Source organism: Rhinoderma darwinii, chromosome 4 (assembly GCF_050947455.1).
Source record: "Rhinoderma darwinii isolate aRhiDar2 chromosome 4, aRhiDar2.hap1, whole genome shotgun sequence".
Lineage (NCBI taxonomy): Eukaryota > Metazoa > Chordata > Amphibia > Anura > Rhinodermatidae > Rhinoderma > Rhinoderma darwinii.
The window spans coordinates 134838197-134857699 of NC_134690.1; the positions used below are offsets into that span (position 1 = coordinate 134838197).

Here is a 19503-nt window from a genome sequence, read left to right on the forward strand (position 1 = left end):
ACTAATGCCGATGTGGAATTAAAATAAAAAAGAATCAAAGAAATATTACAAATAGTTCTTCCTTAAAAACCTAAGTACAGAACGTCTTTCTAACTTATATAGCTGCGGATGGACAAAATGAGAAACCTTATACAATAATTTTGCCATAGCACATAAAATTCTACAAAACATTTTTGCATTGCTTTTGGAATGGAGAGTGCTATGGATCACTTTAGATTAAAGTCAATCTCCAGGCAGGCATTAAAAAAGTATTATTTGTGTGCTCCGAGCATATTGCTGGTGTTCTCTTAAAACTTTGGAACTGAATTGTTAACAACTTACTGTAGGTCTATCATTTTAGATTTGCTAGATATTTGCTAGACCTGTTAGAGACTTTTCTCTTCCTTACACCATGTTATGATTGGCATACTTTACACCAATATTTTGCACCAAAAGAATGGTGCATAGCCTTAATCATGCGCATTTTATGACTTCTCTTAACCATGCCATTTTTAGACACATTTCAAGACTGTCAAGAGTGAGGTGTAAAAAGTCTCTAAAACACATAATAAATTTGCCGCACGGCATGTATGCCAGTTTTTTATGCAATTTGAGCTAGAATTCTGGCACATTTTGATATGAAAATCTACCGATTTTAAATGAACACTAACTTTTCAACTTAGCTAATCTAATAGTATACCTGATATAGATTCTGTGTGAAGTTACTGCCAGTTGGTGCCTACCTTCCCGTAATCTGCTTTCCAACCCCTGTTGTCAAGAATAGTCTGTCCCTGGTTACAGATGGACTGCAGAAGGTGGGGGTGTATTTCTTCACTGAATGTCCTTACAAGTCTTTGGAGAGGGGAGGGGGAGCAGGAGGGGGGAGCAGAGAGAGAGAGAGAGAGTAAGTCTATGGAGAGTGGATGGGAGACCAGGGGGAGGAAGCAGGAGCAGAGTGAGAATGACACAGGCTGCTGGTAAGATTTATATGTCACCACAGTGCTAGATTCTCAGCTGCACTGCTACACTGCTCATTACTGTATAATCTCCTCTATGCTGTGGCAGCATATATATATATATATATATATATATACACACATATTTGTGATATATATATATGTGTATGTATATGTGTATATATATTTGTGTGTGTGTGTGTGTGTGTGTGTCTGTGATAGAGTTAGGAGAGCAGAATTCTCCCCTTCTATGTGTGCAGTATATAGAAGACATGCTAGCCGTTATGCCCCACCCACTAGCTCAGAGAAAATGTGAATTAGAGCCTGCAGAGGGGAAAACTGCTAAAAAATGCAGAATACAAGTCACATAATGGCCAGAAACAGTGTTATTCCTCATGTAAACACATATGACCGCTTATTTTGAAAAGTCACCTGAAAAGTTAGGTACGCTATAACAATTTTATGTTAACTTAACTGTAGGATGTAGAAAATAGAATTTCTCTTTAACTTTATATGTACAACGGTTATGATAAATTTAGGACCCTTTTCTATAACCCATATATTTTGGTAGTTAAAAAGACAATAGGCTTAAATGTTTTAAACTAGTAAAGCAGTCATTAAGTTTCAGAAAAGTCCCTTTGTCACTACTTCAAATGAAAACAGCTTTCAAATCGTATATAAAAAAAGAATACAACCTAATTGAATTGCTGCACTGTGTGCAAAAACTTTATGGAATCATTCACTTGGATAATCACATAATCTGTAGTAAATTAAGACGCTAGTACAAAAATGTTTATCTTACTGCATTTGACATCAGTTTAATTATTTTGCTGGGCACAACATGAGTGAAGAACCACAATTTTAGATACTATTTTACTCTGGAGTAGTAAAAATGTAAAATGTTGCGTATATATTAAAACAGAATTCAGGAGAGATTTTCAAACACATGTTGAACAGCACGTACACCCGCTATAGCACTCATAAGCCTGATGAAGAACTAACTAGTTTGTAAGTCATACAACACGTTTATCTTATTTTACATGAGATTAATCTGGTTTCACTAAGAATAAAAAAGAAAACAACTGAAGAAAATATTAAAGAGCAATTCCACCTGCGAGGAAATCTATCATAAAATGACATCTTTTTAAAATCAAGTTTTTGTGCTTGTCTGGGATACCATAGGGCGTTTGATCGCATTTTACGGTTTGTTTGTTTGTTTGTTTTTGTTTTTTGCAGTTTTCTTGCGATTTTCATGTGCTTCTTACTTGCCGGGAAAAACGCATTGTAAAAACCGAACGCTTTTTTACCGCAAATTGTCGCTATTTTGCAATGCGTTTATAGGACGTGCGGCTATTGCAGGTGAAGCACATTGAAATCATGTACTACACCTGCACAGCTAAAAACCGCATTATATGAAAACTGAAATAAAAATGCCTTATTTTTTTTATTTTTTTGGGTGATGTTTATTTTTATTATTTTCCTATGTCAATATATGTATATAAAAGCTTCTAAAAGTATTGTGCCATGTCTTTACACTGGACACCAAGTGCTTACAAAAGACTGTCACTTATCAGCTTCTGCTTTATACACTGGAGACAGTTACCTTATATCACAGAGCATGCTCACAACACTCCCTTACGCTATGAATACTGTATTACAAATCCATACAACACAGTTCCGTAATACAGCAGTGTGCATGAGTCCTTAAAGGGGTTGTCCAGTTTAGAAAAAAACATTTTCATATAACCGATTTTGGAATTCTCAGTTCATAGAGGGAGATCTTCTGTTTAAGATCCTCATCTCTTGCTCAGAGTAGAAAATGGTTACTAAGAACCTCTCATGCTCTGGAGGAGCTGTCTTGAATTACACACAGTGCTCATTGATTTGAATGGGCACTGTGTAATGCTTAATTTCCCCTGTGGTGGCACTGCAGAGAAATTGAACACTTGCTGCCAGGTTTTCCTACAGATTACTGGTGATCGCTGTGGGACCCAGCAGGCAGACGCTTTGTAAATTGTTTATTCTTAAAAGACCTTTCTAACAAGAACGAATTTGTCCAAAGCAGACAACCCTTTAATCCAATATATACTATTGATGTAAGTGATCTTATTGTGATGTGCTAAATCGACTCTAATTTAATCTCACCACTAGATTTTAAGAACATTTGATTTATGGAGTTAAAATGTACCTGCGTGAATGTCGAGTTGTACAGCACACACGTCACTGGCTTCTCATGACTTGTATCTCTTTTACTGGCCTCCTTTTTCATCTCCAGTACTGACAAATGATTATTAAAGGACAGAAATAGACGTCCGTGGGGTTCATAGAAATAGAAGGACAATTGAAATTCCAGTGTTTTGGGGAAGATTCCAGCTATACGTTGTATGCAAACCTGATGATGAATGTCCCAGACCCTCAAAACCTGCAAGATATTATATACTGCAGTTGTAAATCACATGACTGTATTTCACAGAGCTGTAGTCTCATGAACATATACAATACTGAAGACGTGAGGATGGGAGGAAAAAAACGATTCAGTAAAACAGTAACAAAGCAAAATATTCTAATATAATGTGTGTATACACATATTGCCTACACATTACCTACTACTATTACGAGCCATTCTCACCTTGTCTTTAGAAAAGCTGAATAGCTGTTTGCGGCTTGCAATGAATTTGACAGTTATCACACTGGCCATGTTGCCTTGAAGTATTCCAGTGGGCTTGGAGACAACATATGGATTCCATAGACAAATCTTGTGATCAATTCCAGCAGTAGCTATGATTAAAAAAAAAATGATAAATTGAGTAATCTGATGGTAACAAAGGCTGTAGACTTCCCATCTATACTTGATGTTATGCATACATTCATTATCACTATCCCATAAACTAGTCTGCATTGTTGCCTATTTGTTAAAGCATGCAAAGTCGTTGGAGAATATTTACTAGGCAAAATGAGTCAGAATGCTATGCAAAATGTGCCAAACAAGTATTACATGATGTGACCTAAATTTATTTGACATTTGTATGCCTACTTCAACAGTTTTGAATAGGGTTGAGAGAAATGTGTGTGGCTAAGAGAAGTCTTAAAGTGCACTATATTTATTAAAGATGTGCAGGATTTGAAAGTGAAAAATGTTGGTGGACTAGTACAGCAGCCAAGATGTAGAATAAGGAGAAGAGTATCTAACATGCCTAGTGAGCTGCGCTAAATATTTTATGCCACATGCACAGTTTTTATAAATAGGGCACAATATGTGTAATTTTTGGCAACACCTAAATTCATCTTACAACACTATTGTTAAATCTCCCCATCTTCTGTTTTGTGTATTTGACAGTACAAATTTATACCTGTCTACAAAGTACAAAGCTATGGTCACCATATAAAAATTGGCAGGCATAAGTATGACAGGTCTATTTCACTACATATGAACTGCAATACATAAGAAAACAAGCACAAAATGATGTAATATGCAAACATTGAATATTTAAATAATTTCAAATTCTATTGCTATATATGCTATACTTCAAGGCTGGAAGCTCACGGTTTAACTGCATTTTTTGCTGCAAATCAAGACAAAACTGCACCATTTTGCTGTTTAAACCGCGACACGAGATCCCAGCCTAAATGTAAAGTTCTTAATGCACATTTTAAACAAATTGTGAGCGCATCTGCCATGAAATGGTTGCCTCATTCAGATGGATCCCTACACTAAGATTACTGTAAAAGGTAGGAGCTATTGAAGTTAGAGTCTGCCTGTGAGATACATTTCTATGCAGGTTTTATATGACTTGCTATAGGGATATTGTATCAGTTACAACTCCATTTTTACATCCTACTGGCTTGAACAGTTGCTGTTGTGGACAGTGATATGAATAGAGATCTGAATCTACATACTATCCCTATGATGATACTGTTCACCAGAGCCAAGGTGTAGAAGCTGTAACGCCAATGGGGTTGTGGATCCACTGGGCTACTCCACTGCAACGGAGTAGCTGCTGGCCAGACAGGTGTAATACAGTCACAGGTAGATGCTACTTTGGTGGCAGCTGGACACAGTCAGATAGCAGGTAGCGGATACAAGCTGGTGTCAGATCACTGGAAGCAGACTGGTGCCGGATTACTGGAAGCAGGCTGGTGCCGGATTACGGGAAGCAGGCTGGTGCCGGATTACTGGAAGCAGGCTGGTGCCGGATTACGGGAAGCAGGCTGGTGCCGGATTACTGGAAGCAGGCTGGTGCGGATTACTGGAAGCAGGTTGATGCCGGATTACTTGACTCAGGATACTGGATACAGGACTGGTTACAGACACAGGACTCAGGATACAGGATTGGTCATAGACACAGGATACAGGACTGGTCATGGACACAGAACTCAGGATACAGGACGTAGTATATAGGACTAGTCACGGACACAAGATTCAGAAAACGGGATATGAAACCTTTGGCTAACATTGGATTAGTAGCAACATTGCTCTGGCACTGAGATAGTGGGCAGATTTCCTTCAATAGACCAGGGTATCCAGGGATAGGCTGGGGACACTTCTACTGATGTGCACGCTGGCCCTTTAAGAGACCGTCAGAGCACGCGCACCCTACAAGCAGATTGGCTTACTGCCTGACAAAGCTCAGGGGTCATCGGCAACTTGGGGGAGACGGGCGCCAGTCAGCATAGTCCAGCTGGTGGCCACAGCCGCCAGCGGGAGGGGAATGTCGGCATTCCACGGCCACTGGCATAACAGAAGTGTTTTTATTCCCACACAAGGACAGCAGATCTTCTATTCTGTAGCTTCAAACATTGATAACTTGGCACAGGGCGGAGCTACAGTATTCAATTTTCAAAACAATCCTAATTGTAGGATTTCCCTTTAAAATTTAGAGATCTAGAAAAATGACAGATAGAACCTAGGTACACAATGCTTTACACAACTATGTGTGCAGTCGAGAACAGTACACATCAGTATACACATAAGTCAATGTCTGAGCATAATGCAGAATTACTAAACAGTAAAAGCGTACATAAATCCCACTAGTACCCAATGGAGAGGTCAGAGAGCAGCGAATATAAATCCTTGTAATGTACATAATGCATTACACACCATGCATGCAAAAGGCAAAGTAAACGACGAAATATTGCCGTTATATGGCAAATAGACAAGGCAAAGCTTGGTTTAAACATTTTCTCAAGAAGATTACAAAGGATCAAACGCTTTTCTGTGAGCCACCTTATATTCCAAAAACAATTGCAGCATCCCAGAAGATACCCTTCTGGTTCCCTGTTATTTGTATGTCATGCATTGTATGTGTTTTACATGTCTTTATTATTTTTCACACAGTGTGCTGTTCACCAGCTGAAGAGAAGGATGAAGGTATCAGTGGGGAGCCACTAGAGGGTGCATTGTACATCTAGCATTGTTTGAAAAGGGGGTGGAGCCTGGCTAGAGCCCTAGAGCCTCACTCTGACGCTGTCTCACAGTCTACACAGAGGAGTCGGGTCGTGTCTGTGAGGAGACAGACATGTCTGCTAGCTGCTCTGACACAGCAGATTAATACAATCCTTTCAACTGGCAACAGGTCTCAGCACCTGCAGCCCAATGCAAGAGGAGGAACAGTAAGGAGATTGTAACCAGCATATCATCTCTATCATCACCACAGCAAGTATTATTTAGCTGAAAAGCTGTCTGTCTGTTTCTGAGGAGAAGTCTATATAATATTGGGCCTCAGAACTCCTGCTGGCGCTGTTACCGGTTCTGCCGCACGCCTCAATTAATATAAGAAGTGTCTATCAAGTCACTCAACTACAACCCTCATCACTGAGAAAAGTGAGTTCATTTATTACACACGCTGCTGGAAAAGTGAATGATTTCTAGATATAGCTGGACAATTGAAACCCTCATTGGTCACCCACTGGTCCCTTCTTCCCCTCAACTGTTGAAGTGAACAGAAGATAACGTGCCTCCATTTTGGAAGACTGTATAAAGTTCTTCAGTAAACGTGAGTTATTCAAATCCCCTGTGTCGTCTGGTCCCTGCACTGCATAACATCAAGGGCACCCCACATACCACCTTGCCAGGCGCACACATACTACTACCACCATCACGGGAGTTGCTACGGGGGAAAAGACTATCACCACCATCATCCATAGTGCAGCCCCCCTGTCACTGTGCCAGCCCGAGAAGGAGCGAGGGAGGAGAGGTAGAGATTCCTACAGATACCTCAGGCCATACACCGTGCACTTCACTACTGCTCCCATCCTCCTGGGAAGCTCTTCCTCGTGGTTGCTGCATATAAACTTTGGCGTCACGAACAGGATACGTTTAAATCTCATGTGGGCCCCAAACCAGAGAGACTTTGTCCCAAAGCCCTGGTCCCCACCGTACAAAGCTGCAACCGCAGCTGCAAGAGACTATTTCAGCCCCAAAAGGGGTTAAAATCACTGTTTCCCGGCAGTTCCAGCCCAAAAGGGGTTAATCCGCCATTTTACCTCACAAACTGCTGCGTCTCAGTTCCATTTACCCGCTCCAGACAGGTTAACCTGCGGCGCCAGTCTAGCGCCACCATCTGGATGATTATAGGAACTCACAATATCCAGCACAGGCAAGAGGGAACGGCCGAAAACTGCTAGGCGCCGCCATCTTGGATGAGTGAAGCCTCTGCACAGCACCTCCACCGCGGATCCCCTGCAACCAGCAACTCTCCCAAAAACATCACAGGAGAGCAACGGAACAGCCCGGTAACAAAGTACAGCCCAGAGGGAAGAAACAGCATACCATCGGTGAGTCCCGATTCAATTGGCCATCAAGTTAACCCCTGCTGTACCACCACCGGTGCCCAATAAAAAGCCCGGGAGCATCCTGGACATCACTCCGGACCCAATAAAAAGTCCGGGAGCACCTTTAACAAGACCCCCGACTCAGTTAAAAGTCCGGGAGCGCCAATAATAGACATTGGAAAAATTTAAAGGGACAGTAACAATGTCGGACTCAAGTGACACGGAAGAGCCCGGTCTCAGCACGGTCACTACACCGGCCATGACAGAAAGAACAACACCTGCTGCAGCACCCTGCATCATGCCGCTGTCCATGCCCTACTATCATGGGGCCCCATGGCTGCCCCACTACAAAGGTGAACCACACACCTTAAAAGACTTTAGAAAAAAGATGCTTGCCATGTTCCGCCTCTACCCCATTCCAGAAGAACAGAAGGTAGAGATCTTAATGGGACAACTACAAGATGTGGCCCTAAAAGAAGTGGAGTCCTGGCCACGTATCCAAAAGAAGGCTGTGGATCAGATCCTGGTCCAGCTACGTACCACCTTTGAGCCCAAATCCATCTCTGAGCTCAGGATGAGGTTCATGGACAGAGTTCAGCAACCAGGTGAGACACTCCGAAATTTTGCTCTTTCCTTACAGGAGACCATGAGGGCCATGATACAAGCCGACCCCCATGAGGCTGAAAAAGCAGACAGAATCCTGAGGGAGCAGTTCATTGAAGGAGTCGCCTCAGATTCCATGAGTCATCAACTACAAATGATGTCCGTCCAGAACCCTGACAGCACCTTCCATGAGTTTAAAGAACTGGCCATAGAGGTACTAGAAAGAAGGCCCAGAAGAAGAACAGTCAGGGCTACCACCCCTCTTAAAGAGGCAGAAGAGGAACCTGCCCCAGTAGCACCACATCCAACACCTTGCAAGCCCATCACCTACCAGGCTACACAGGCTCAAATCACAGCTGGAGGAGATCAGTACCAAGATCAACTGAAACTTATTGCCAAAAGCCTGGAGCAAGTCTGCCAACGACTGGAGAATCTAGAAGCCAGCTCTCCAGTAAAATGTGAGCTGCCAACATCTAGAGACAGTTATCCAAATAGTCCTAGCAAGGGCTACCGCAATAGTCCCAACAAAACGTCGACAGATCGCTTTGATGAACATGGGAGACCTGCCTGCAGACACTGCCATAAGATAGGTCACCAAGAACGTCAATGCTGGGCGTTAAACGGACGTCTCCCGAGGCAGAGGACCATTCCTCGGGAGGAGAAATAATAGGTCCCAAAGATCTAAAATGGCTGCCACGGTTTGTCGGACCTCGTCCAGAAGTTACCATCCGCATCAATGGAGTACCATTTGCTGCCCTCCTGGATACGGGATCCCAAGTGACAACCATCCAGCAGGCCGCCTTTGAACAACACTGGAGTAGCGAGATCCTGATGCAACCTCCAGAAGCCTGGTTAGACGTCATCGCTACCAACGGCCAGTCCCTACCTCTGCACGGGTACTGGGAGCCTACTGTCCAAGTGGGAGGAGTGCACTTACCTCAGCAAGGAGTCCTCGTGATCAAAGTTAAAGATCAAGGACAACCCACAGTAATTCTGGGAATGAACATCCTAAAGCACTGCTATGGAGAAATGCTAGAGGCCCTACGACAATCCGTCCCCACGGCTTCCCAGGCTGCCCAGAAGGTAATACACAAGACCATCCGTGTACTGGCTGCCCAACAGCGATTCACCAACGCCAGAGGAGAGATCTGCAGAGCTCGCATCAAGGACCACCATCCAGTAACCCTAAAACCTGGCACAGAAACACTGCTATGGTGTCGGGCCCGTTCAGGCCTACAAGGACTTGACTACCAAGCCCTAGTGGAACCAATACCACTAGATGAACATCCAATGGTTATGGCTGCCCGAAGTTTAGTGACTGTGGTCGAAGGGAAAGTACCCATCCGTCTTCTCAACTTAGGAGACCATTCAGTAACCCTGAGGAAGTACTACCCTGTAGCACAGCTGTCCCAACTCAGTGTGCAAGACCTGGTGGACATTCCAACTGTCACCGCTAAACAGGCTGCACAGCAACTAAAGACGTCAGAAGAAGCACCAGTAACACCCTGGTGGGGAGAAATCCATGTGGGAACTGCAACAACACCTGCCTACCAGATCCAAGGAGTACTTGAAGTGGCTCAGGATAACCATGAAGCCTTCAGTAAGCATCCTCTGGACCATGGGAGAGCAAAAGACATTGAGCACACTATTCCCACTGGTACTCATCCTCCCATTAAGGAAAGACACAGGCCTATACCACCTGCCCTATACCAAGACGTGAAGCAGATGGTCCACGACATGAAAGAGGCTAAAGTCATCCAAGAAAGTCACAGCCCCTGGGCTGCACCACTAGTTCTTGTCAGGAAGAAAGATGGCAACCTTCGCTTCTGTGTGGATTACAGAAAAATTAATAACATTACCCACAAGGATGCCTATCCTCTTCCAAGGATTGAAGAATCTCTGACAGCCCTGGGATCAGCTGCCTACTTCTCTACACTGGATCTCACAAGTGGTTACTGGCAAGTACCAATGTCTCCAGCTGATAGGGAGAAGACAGCCTTCACCACCTCAATGGGCTTATTCGAGTTCAATTGCATGCCCTTCGGACTGTGCAATGCTCCTGGAACATTCCAAAGGCTGATGGAAAGATGCCTAGGTCACAGGAACTTTGAGACTGTGCTCCTATACCTGGATGACGTCATAGTCTACTCCAAGTCCTATGAAGATCATCTCAAGCATCTAGCTGAAGTGTTCCAGGTCCTAACCAAAAATGGCTTAAAAATCAAACCCTCCAAGTGTCACCTCCTCCAACCTCAAGTCCAGTACTTGGGACATATAGTGAGCGCAGAAGGCATAAAGCCAGATCCTGAGAAGATAGCTGCTGTCCACAGTTGGCCTACACCTACCACTGTGAAGGAAGTAAGAAGCTTTCTCGGATTTGCCGGGTACTACCGGAGATTCATTCCTCATTTTGCCCGCATCGCTGAACCGCTACAAGAACTCTTGAGGGGGCACCCTAAAGAACACTTGAAGAGGAGAATTCCCATTAACTGGAAAGAAGAACAAGAAATTGCCTTCCAGTTACTGAAAAGATTATTGACTGAACCACCCATTCTGGGCTACCCAGATTACAGCCTGCCCTTCCATCTTTACACAGATGCAAGCAACCAAGGACTTGGTGCAGTGCTGGCCCAACAACAAGGAGACAAAGAAAGAGTGATCGCCTATGCAAGTAGAGCACTCAAAGGAGCTGAAAGAAACGATCAGAACTATAGTTCCTTCAAGCTGGAGTTCCTTGCATTGGTCTGGGCCGTCACAGAGAAGTTTAAGGACTACCTTGCCGCTTCTTCCTTCACTGTCTTCACAGATAACAACCCGCTAGCACACCTGAACACCGCAAGGCTGGGAGCCTTAGAACAGAGATGGGCTTCACGATTAGCAAATTACAACTTCGTGGTCAAATACAGAACAGGCAAGTCCAACATCAATGCGGATGCCTTGTCCCGCCTGCCTACAGGAGAAGACCCGGAGAATCCTGATGATGACAACCACAAAGAGGAAGTAGAGATGCCTGCATTCTACAACCGCTTTGCAGATCCTGATGCTATCAACAACAAAACCCAGGTACATTGTTCTTCCCAACAGGCCAAGAAGCAGTCACCAGAACAAGAACAATGGGCCCTGTTGCAAGCTGAGAGCAGAGTGATTGGAGATATCCTAGACTACCTGGATACCAAAAAAATACCCATTAGAATCCGCCGAGGCAACACAGACCCAGAACTACTTCGCCTTTGGAGACAAAGGAAACGTCTCTTTGAAGAGAATGGTCTGCTGCTGAGGAGAGTGCTGGATCCCATCACCAGTAATCGGCTGCACCAAATTGTCATCCCAAGGAGAGATGCCAAAGTTGTCCTTGAGGCATACCACAACAAGTCTGGACACTTTGGAGTTCAAAAGACAGAAGCTACAATTCGCAGAAGATTCTATTGGATCGGAATTAGAGGTGATGTCGAGAAATGGTGTCAAGAATGTACTGCTTGTGCCTTAGCCAGAGGAGAGAAGCCAAACCAAAAGGCCCCTCTGCATCCTATCGTGAGTCATCGACCGCTGGAGATCGTGGCCATCGACCATGTGAAAATGGAGCCAAGTAGAACAGGATACACCTATGCCATGACCATCATCGACCATTACACCAAATTCACAGTCGCAGTACCAGTAAAGGACTTGACAGCAAAGACCACCGCTGCAGTCTTCCTAAAAACTTTCCTTCTACCCTATGGCTGTCCTGAGAAGATCTTGACAGATAGAGGTTCTGCATTTGAATCCCAACTATTTCAGGAACTTTGTCAGCTGTACAACTGTAAGAAACTAAGAACAACCGCTTACCATCCCCAAGGAAATGGGTTGTGTGAGAAGATGAACCAGATTCTGATTGAGATGCTCAGAACTTTACCGCCTCATCAGAGAGCTGTCTGGCCAAATCATTTGCCTGAGTTGGTGTACATCTACAACAACACTATGCAAGCCTCCACAGGTTACACCCCATACTTCCTATTGTTCGGAAGACAAGGAAAGCTGCCTTCAGACATTTCATTGAATGTGTCCGTTCCAGATGACTTGAACCCTCTACCAACCACAGAGTGGGTGAGTGAACACCAAAGACGCATGGCTGATGCAAATGAAATTGTTGAAGCTAGGATGGAAGAAGCGAGAAAGAAGCAACAGCATGATTATGACCAACATGCTAATGCTAAACCCTTTCAAGTTGGAGACCTTGTCTGGTTGAAAAACTTTCAAAGAACCAGCAAATTGGACACTAAGTGGGAAAGAATCCCTTATACCATCAAGGCTGTCCCATACCAAGGAACAGATATCTATGAGATCCAAAGAGATGGTAAACAACCGCAAATTGTCCACCGTAACAGGCTTAAACTGTGCCTACTAGATCAACAGTTGCCTACCATTGAACAGGAAATATCAATTGAAGAACCAGTTGCAATTGATCTACCAGAAGTAACTGAAGCTATTGAAGCAACAACTACTGAGTCCTCAACTCAAGAGCAACACTTGGACATAAAGAACCCACTGAGTTGGTGGTTTACCCCAATTTTGTCATTCCTTGCACCTGATCCTACACCTACAGTGTCTACAACTCACACAGAGGACAGATCACATCATGTACCTGCTGTTGTTGTACCTGAACCTGTCAGGAGATCAGAGAGAACCACTAAAGGAGTGAAACCAGTTCGCTATAGGGATTGAATATAATTGCAAGTAGGGAACAAGAAAGACTCTTATGTTCTAGAGCCCCTTCTTCATTTCTTCATTTATTCCTATCCAAGTTAGGCCGAAGCCTACCAACCCTTGTTACGTTCAAGAGGGAATATCCCCATAGACTCTGACGTACCAGAGCCCCTCATATCCTAAGTGCCATAAACTGTTGGACACTGCCGCTCATCTTGACTTGAGACTTCTGCCCCTCCTCTTCCAACTGTTACAGAAGAACTCTTCGCCCCTATTCCCCCTTCGAGAGTCAAGAATACAGGAATACAATGTTATTAAGATGTTTGCATTTCATGTTAACCCTTTTTACATCTTTTAGGCTGTTCATATCCAAGAAAACGACGAGGACGTCTTGTCTTAAGTCCGGGAGTTATGCAGCATCCCAGAAGATACCCTTCTGGTTCCCTGTTATTTGTATGTCATGCATTGTATGTGTTTTACATGTCTTTATTATTTTTCACACAGTGTGATGTTCACCAGCTGAAGAGAAGGATGAAGGTATCAGTGGGGAGCCACTAGAGGGTGCATTGTACATCTAGCATTGTTTGAAAAGGGGGTGGAGCCTGGCTAGAGCCCTAGAGCCTCACTCTGACGCTGTCTCACAGTCTACACAGAGGAGTCGGGTCGTGTCTGTGAGGAGACAGACATGTCTGCTAGCTGCTCTGACACAGCAGATTAATACAATCCTTTCAACTGGCAACAGGTCTCAGCACCTGCAGCCCAATGCAAGAGGAGGAACAGTAAGGAGATTGTAACCAGCATATCATCTCTATCATCACCACAGCAAGTATTATTTAGCTGAAAAGCTGTCTGTCTGTTTCTGAGGAGAAGTCTATATAATATTGGGCCTCAGAACTCCTGCTGGCGCTGTTACCGGTTCTGCCGCACGCCTCAATTAATATAAGAAGTGTCTATCAAGTCACTCAACTACAACCCTCATCACTGAGAAAAGTGAGTTCATTTATTACACACGCTGCTGGAAAAGTGAATGATTTCTAGATATAGCTGGACAATTGAAACCCTCATTGGTCACCCACTGGTCCCTTCTTCCCCTCAACTGTTGAAGTGGACAGAAGATAACGTGCCTCCATTTTGGAAGACTGTATAAAGTTCTTCAGTAAACGTGAGTTATTCAAATCCCCTGTGTCGTCTGGTCCCTGCACTGCATAACATCAAGGGCACCCCACATACCACCTTGCCAGGCGCACACATACTACTACCACCATCACGGGAGTTGCTACGGGGGAAAAGACTATCACCACCATCATCCATAGTGCAGCCCCCCTGTCACTGTGCCAGCCCGAGAAGGAGCGAGGGAGGAGAGGTAGAGATTCCTACAGATACCTCAGGCCATACACCGTGCACTTCACTACTGCTCCCATCCTCCTGGGAAGCTCTTCCTCGTGGTTGCTGCACAATGAAGCCCTGTAATTAACGCCTAAGCCACAATGAGCTTTGAATGCTAAAGGTTGCAAACATTGAAGCCCAGCATCAGCATTTATAAGGACATTATCTCTGCCCAAACAAAACACATTCATGGAAATATTCTCACATTGCTTGGTCAAAATAATAGGAGAACATGGACACTGCAAGAGTGCACCCAAGCGGGATGCTGACCTGCGGCAGCTATTCATTATATTAGTATATACTGTATATGGCCAGCTATAAATCAGGAAAGAACACAATGCTGCTCCAGAGCAGCAGGCAGATAACACATTCAGGCTATATGTATTTATTCATCATTTTTGGCTCAGTACAGAGTGTAGGGTATGAAAGGGTGTTAAAATATTATCCCAATGAACAAATAACAATGGATAAATCTCTTCGAATTTCTATATAGTTGTAGATGCACCAGAAGTCTAGTGTTATCTTTTGGTTTTAATAGCTCCCCCATTGCAGAAACTTCTTTATAGAAAGCTCCCACATAGAAGTGTACTGATAATGATATACAAGTTAATTCCATGCAGTTGCTCTGCAGACTCATAAGGGCAGGTTCAGACATGGCGGAATTGCTGTGGAATTCCGCTGCAGACAGTCCGCAGTGGAATTCTCCAGGGAACGTTTTTTACATTTGTTTCAATACATTTTTAGGAAAGTTAGTTCAGACGTTGCGGAAAACTCCACTGCGGACCATAGGCGGAATTTTCCCTCCGCAGCATGCACTGTCTGTTGCGGAGAAGAAGCGGAATTTCACTTCGCAATTCAGCCTTTGCAATGCAAAAACTGAAATCTGTGGCAAGTCCGCTGTGATATCTGCAACGTCTGAATTACCTGTCCAATATGCAAATATTGGTGCAGAGTCGTTGCGTAATTGCCCCAAATCTGCACCATTTGCAGCAGAAAACCTCTCCCACGTCTGAACGTGCCCTAAGTAGGCACAGTCCGCATGTGGCACATCAGGTCATTATCAGTCCAATCCTGTGGCTAAAAGAAGCAATTCCCTAATGTATTCTATCTTTAACATAAATATGAAGAGGCATACAATAATATCTGAAACAGAAGGTTTTAAAACTTCAATTTGTCTATCTTTAGTCTCTCATCAATATTCGGTATCTTTGGGGTCTGGATTTACGCTATTGGTCCGCCAACATTGTGACACTACCTGATCCTCACATACAGCGGGAAGGGAGCTGACAGATAAGGAGAGCAGGAGGAAAAGACACAATTGCAGACTGGACATAAAGCTACTGTGTATTAGCCGTGACAGAAATGGGGCTGGCTTATCTAATGAACTGAGCAAGGCAGCCAGCCCTTCATCACATCACCAACACACAGAGAGGTGGGCGGGAGCTCCCTTAATCCTGAAGCTGTGTCGGCACATCACAACTAAGGGGAACCGCTCCACTTGCGGGGCCACATCACAGGACAGGGAAATCTGGACATCCTTGCCGTTTTGAAAGTGAAAGTATATTAGTAAATGTCTCCATTTTACATTTCCTAACCAATTAGGAACATTTTCTGTTGTCTGACAACTCCTTTAATTAAAGTGCACCTCCACTTTTGGGGGAACTTTAGTAAAATATTAGGTCATTTCATCATAGAAAACGACAGCTGGGGGGATTTAAATCCCCCTTTCCTCATTCTCAATACAACTCAACCTAGATCCAGGCTATAAACTGTTTTATATGCCAACCTGTATAAACATATGCAGACATAGACTGTCATAAACAGTGATATGTAGTATGCCGTTGGTCTCTAATGGGGCCCATACTAATTGACCATAATAGTTATTTGGATTTTTTAGCAAATTAGGTTGGATATGTTGGATTTTTGGGCTGTTCCTCATGCATAATCCCATAAAAATTGTATATTGTCTAATTACTATGGATGTCTGTGTCGCAAAAGTTTTTGGGATTGACCACACAAATGTTCTGAGATATGTTCATACGCTGTCCATCTTAAAGGCAATCAAATGAAAATTCAACTCTTTATGTCTGCCTGTTCTAGGTTCAGATTACTCCCGCTTGAGGCAGAACCAATTAGGCTATAAAAAGTACATTAGATAAAGGGGCATAATGCAATTACTTAGTATTTTAGCAAAAGTGAAGGTTCACTTTGTGACAGGACACTTTTTAAAAAAACATTTTTTTTAAAGATAGAGCATTGTTGGTTTTTTTCCAAATTAAAATACATACTAAAACATGTAACTGTTTTTCTCATCAGTTTTTTTTCTAATTGTGTGTGTGTGTATGTATGTATATATATATATATATATATATATATATATATATATATATATATATATATATACAGTGAAGGAAATAAGTATTTGATCCCTTGCTGATTTTGTAAGTTTGCCCACTGTCACAGACATGAACAGTCTAGAATTTTTTAGGCTAGGTTAATTTTACCAGTGAGAGATGGATTATATAAAAAAAAAAAAACTGAAAATCACATTGTCAAAATTATATATATTTATTTGCATTGTGCACAGAGAAATAAGTATTTGATCCCCTACCAACCATTAAGAGTTCAGCCTCCTCCAGACCAGTTACACGCTCCAAATCAACTTGGTGCCTGCATTAAAGACAGCTGTCTTACATGGTCACCTGTATAAAAGACTCCTGTCCACAGACTCAATTAATCAGTCTGTCTCTAACCTCTACAACATGGGCAAGACCAAAGAGCTTTCTAAGGATGTCAGGGACAAGATCATAGACCTGCACAAGGCTGGAATGGGCTACAAAACCATAAGTAAGACGCTGGGTGAGAAGGAGACAACTGTTGGTGCAATAGTAAGAAAATGGAAGACATACAAAATGACTGTCAATCGACATCGATCTGGGGCTCCATGCAAAATCTCACCTCGTGGGGTATCCTTGATCCTGAGGTCAGCCGAAACATACACGGGGGGAACTTGTTAATGATCTCAAGGCAGCCGGGACCACAGTCACCAAGAAAACCATTGGTAACACATTATGCCGTAATGGATTAAAATCCTGCAGTGCCCGCAAGGTCCCCCTGCTCAAGAAGGCACATGTACAGGCCCGTCTGAAGTTTGCAAATGAACGTCTGGAGGATTCTGAGAGTGATTGGGAGAAGGTGTTGTGGTCAGATGAGACTAAAATTGAGCTCTTTGGCATTAACTCAACTCGCCGTGTTTGGAGGAAGAGAAATGCTGCCTATGACCCAAAGAACACTGTCCCCACTGTCAAGCATGGAGGTGGAAACATTATGTTTTGGGGGTGTTTCTCTGCTAAGGGCACAGGACTACTTCACCGCATCAATGGGAGAATGGATGGAGCCATGTACTGTCAAATCCTGAGTGACAACCTCCTTCCCTCCACCAGGACATTAAAAATGGCTCGTGGCTGGGTCTTCCAGCACGACAATGACCCGAAACATACAGCCAAGGCAACTAGCCAGTCTCCAGACCTTAATCCCATCGAAAACTTATGGAGGGAGCTGAAGATCCGAGTTGCCAAGCGACAGCCTCGAAATCTTAATGATTTACAGATGATCTGCAAAGAGGAGTGGGCCAAAATTCCATCTAACTTGTGTGCAAATTTCATCATCAACTACAAAAAATGTCTGACTGCTGTGCTTGCCAACAAGGGTTTTGCCACCAAGTATTAAGTCTGGTTTGCCAAAGGGATCAAATACTTATTTCTCTGTGCACAATGCAAATAAATATATATAATTTTGACAATGTGATTTTTTTTTTTTTTTTTTAATATAATCTATCTCTCACTGGTAAAATTAACCTAGCCTAAAAATTCTAGACTGTTCATGTCTTTGACAGTGGGCAAACTTACAAAATCAGCAAGGGATCAAATACTTATTTCCTTCACTGTATATTTATTTACTTGTTTATTTATACATACAGGTGTTACACCTTTCATTATAAACCTGCATGTGATGATTATGAGATGACTGCTGAAAAGTGATGTATTGTGTCAGTATATTGTGAGGTATCAATGGCCAGCGTGAAAACTGTAATATGGTAAGTGACAATGAAAATGAAAAAAAACAATACCAATTTATTTATTTTTTTTAATTATGTTTAACATATAATATTGAATTTTCTAACAATAGATTCCATTTAAAATATACAAAAGTGAAGTGGGGTGCTAGGATAAAGTAATATGCCTACATTTACTCAACTTTCTTGTGCGGATGCAAACTATGTAATTATAGGACTGGGATATGTAATTCTGTTATTATGTATGTTGCACAGCTTTGTTTTCCATCATCTCAGCAGTCAATTCTTTTTAGAGTATATGTGGCCATAAATCTTATCAGCTGTCTTTCCAATGCTTTTAGTGAAATCAAACCTCTTAGTCCCATGTATAGCCAAAATATATAGCTGCATCTAGCTCGCTAGAAATGTCAAGCACACCTTGTACATGCTAATCATTATAGTTACATCCAGACCACAGGCACCTCAGTTTTGCCTAGAGTAAGGCGTATATAATGAAGTTTAAATAAAATGTAGTTGCTATAGCAACAATCTGAGAATTCTTGCGCCGTTGTAAGAATTTGTTTTTTATCCAAATTTGATTACATTTTTATAGACGTCATAAACTTACAGAAATGGTTTTCAATTCTATTTGCATGGACAAATTTTAATCATATTAAAGTTGACTAGATAAATGTGTACCCTAGAGCCGCTGTCAGGGCAGTAATGACGTCACAGGACGAAATAATCCTGTCAAAATTTGTGGCCTCTGTTCTATTGCATGTTTCACCACATATTTAATTTAGTAGAGAACAGAGATGTAGACTCTCTATGGCACCTACAATTTCTACAGTCTTAGTGAGAATATGGATCTGCTCTGTGTAGTGGAGGCAATGAAGGATCACTACTTAACCCCTTAAGATCTGGCCTATTCTGGACCTTAGAGGGGTATTCCCATCTTTGACATTTATGGCCTATCCACAGAATATGTCATAAATGTCCGATAGGTGCAAGTCCCACACATATTCCTAGAATGGACTCCACTGACCCCTGCCCTACAAGGTTAGCTGGATT

At 42.7% G+C, this 19503-nt stretch overlaps 1 protein-coding gene across 1 annotated transcript in view; it reads right to left on the minus strand.

The window, feature by feature from the left end:
- The window catches only part of WDR49 (WD repeat domain 49), a 101503-nt gene that overhangs the window by 61301 nt on the left and 20699 nt on the right, over positions 1–19503 (minus strand). The window contains exons 6-7 of the mRNA XM_075864031.1: positions 3565–3713; positions 3124–3357 (exon numbers count right to left, since the gene is read on the minus strand). Of these exons, the coding sequence (XP_075720146.1) occupies positions 3124–3357; positions 3565–3713 (383 nt within the window). The remainder of the gene's footprint in view (positions 1–3123; positions 3358–3564; positions 3714–19503) is intronic.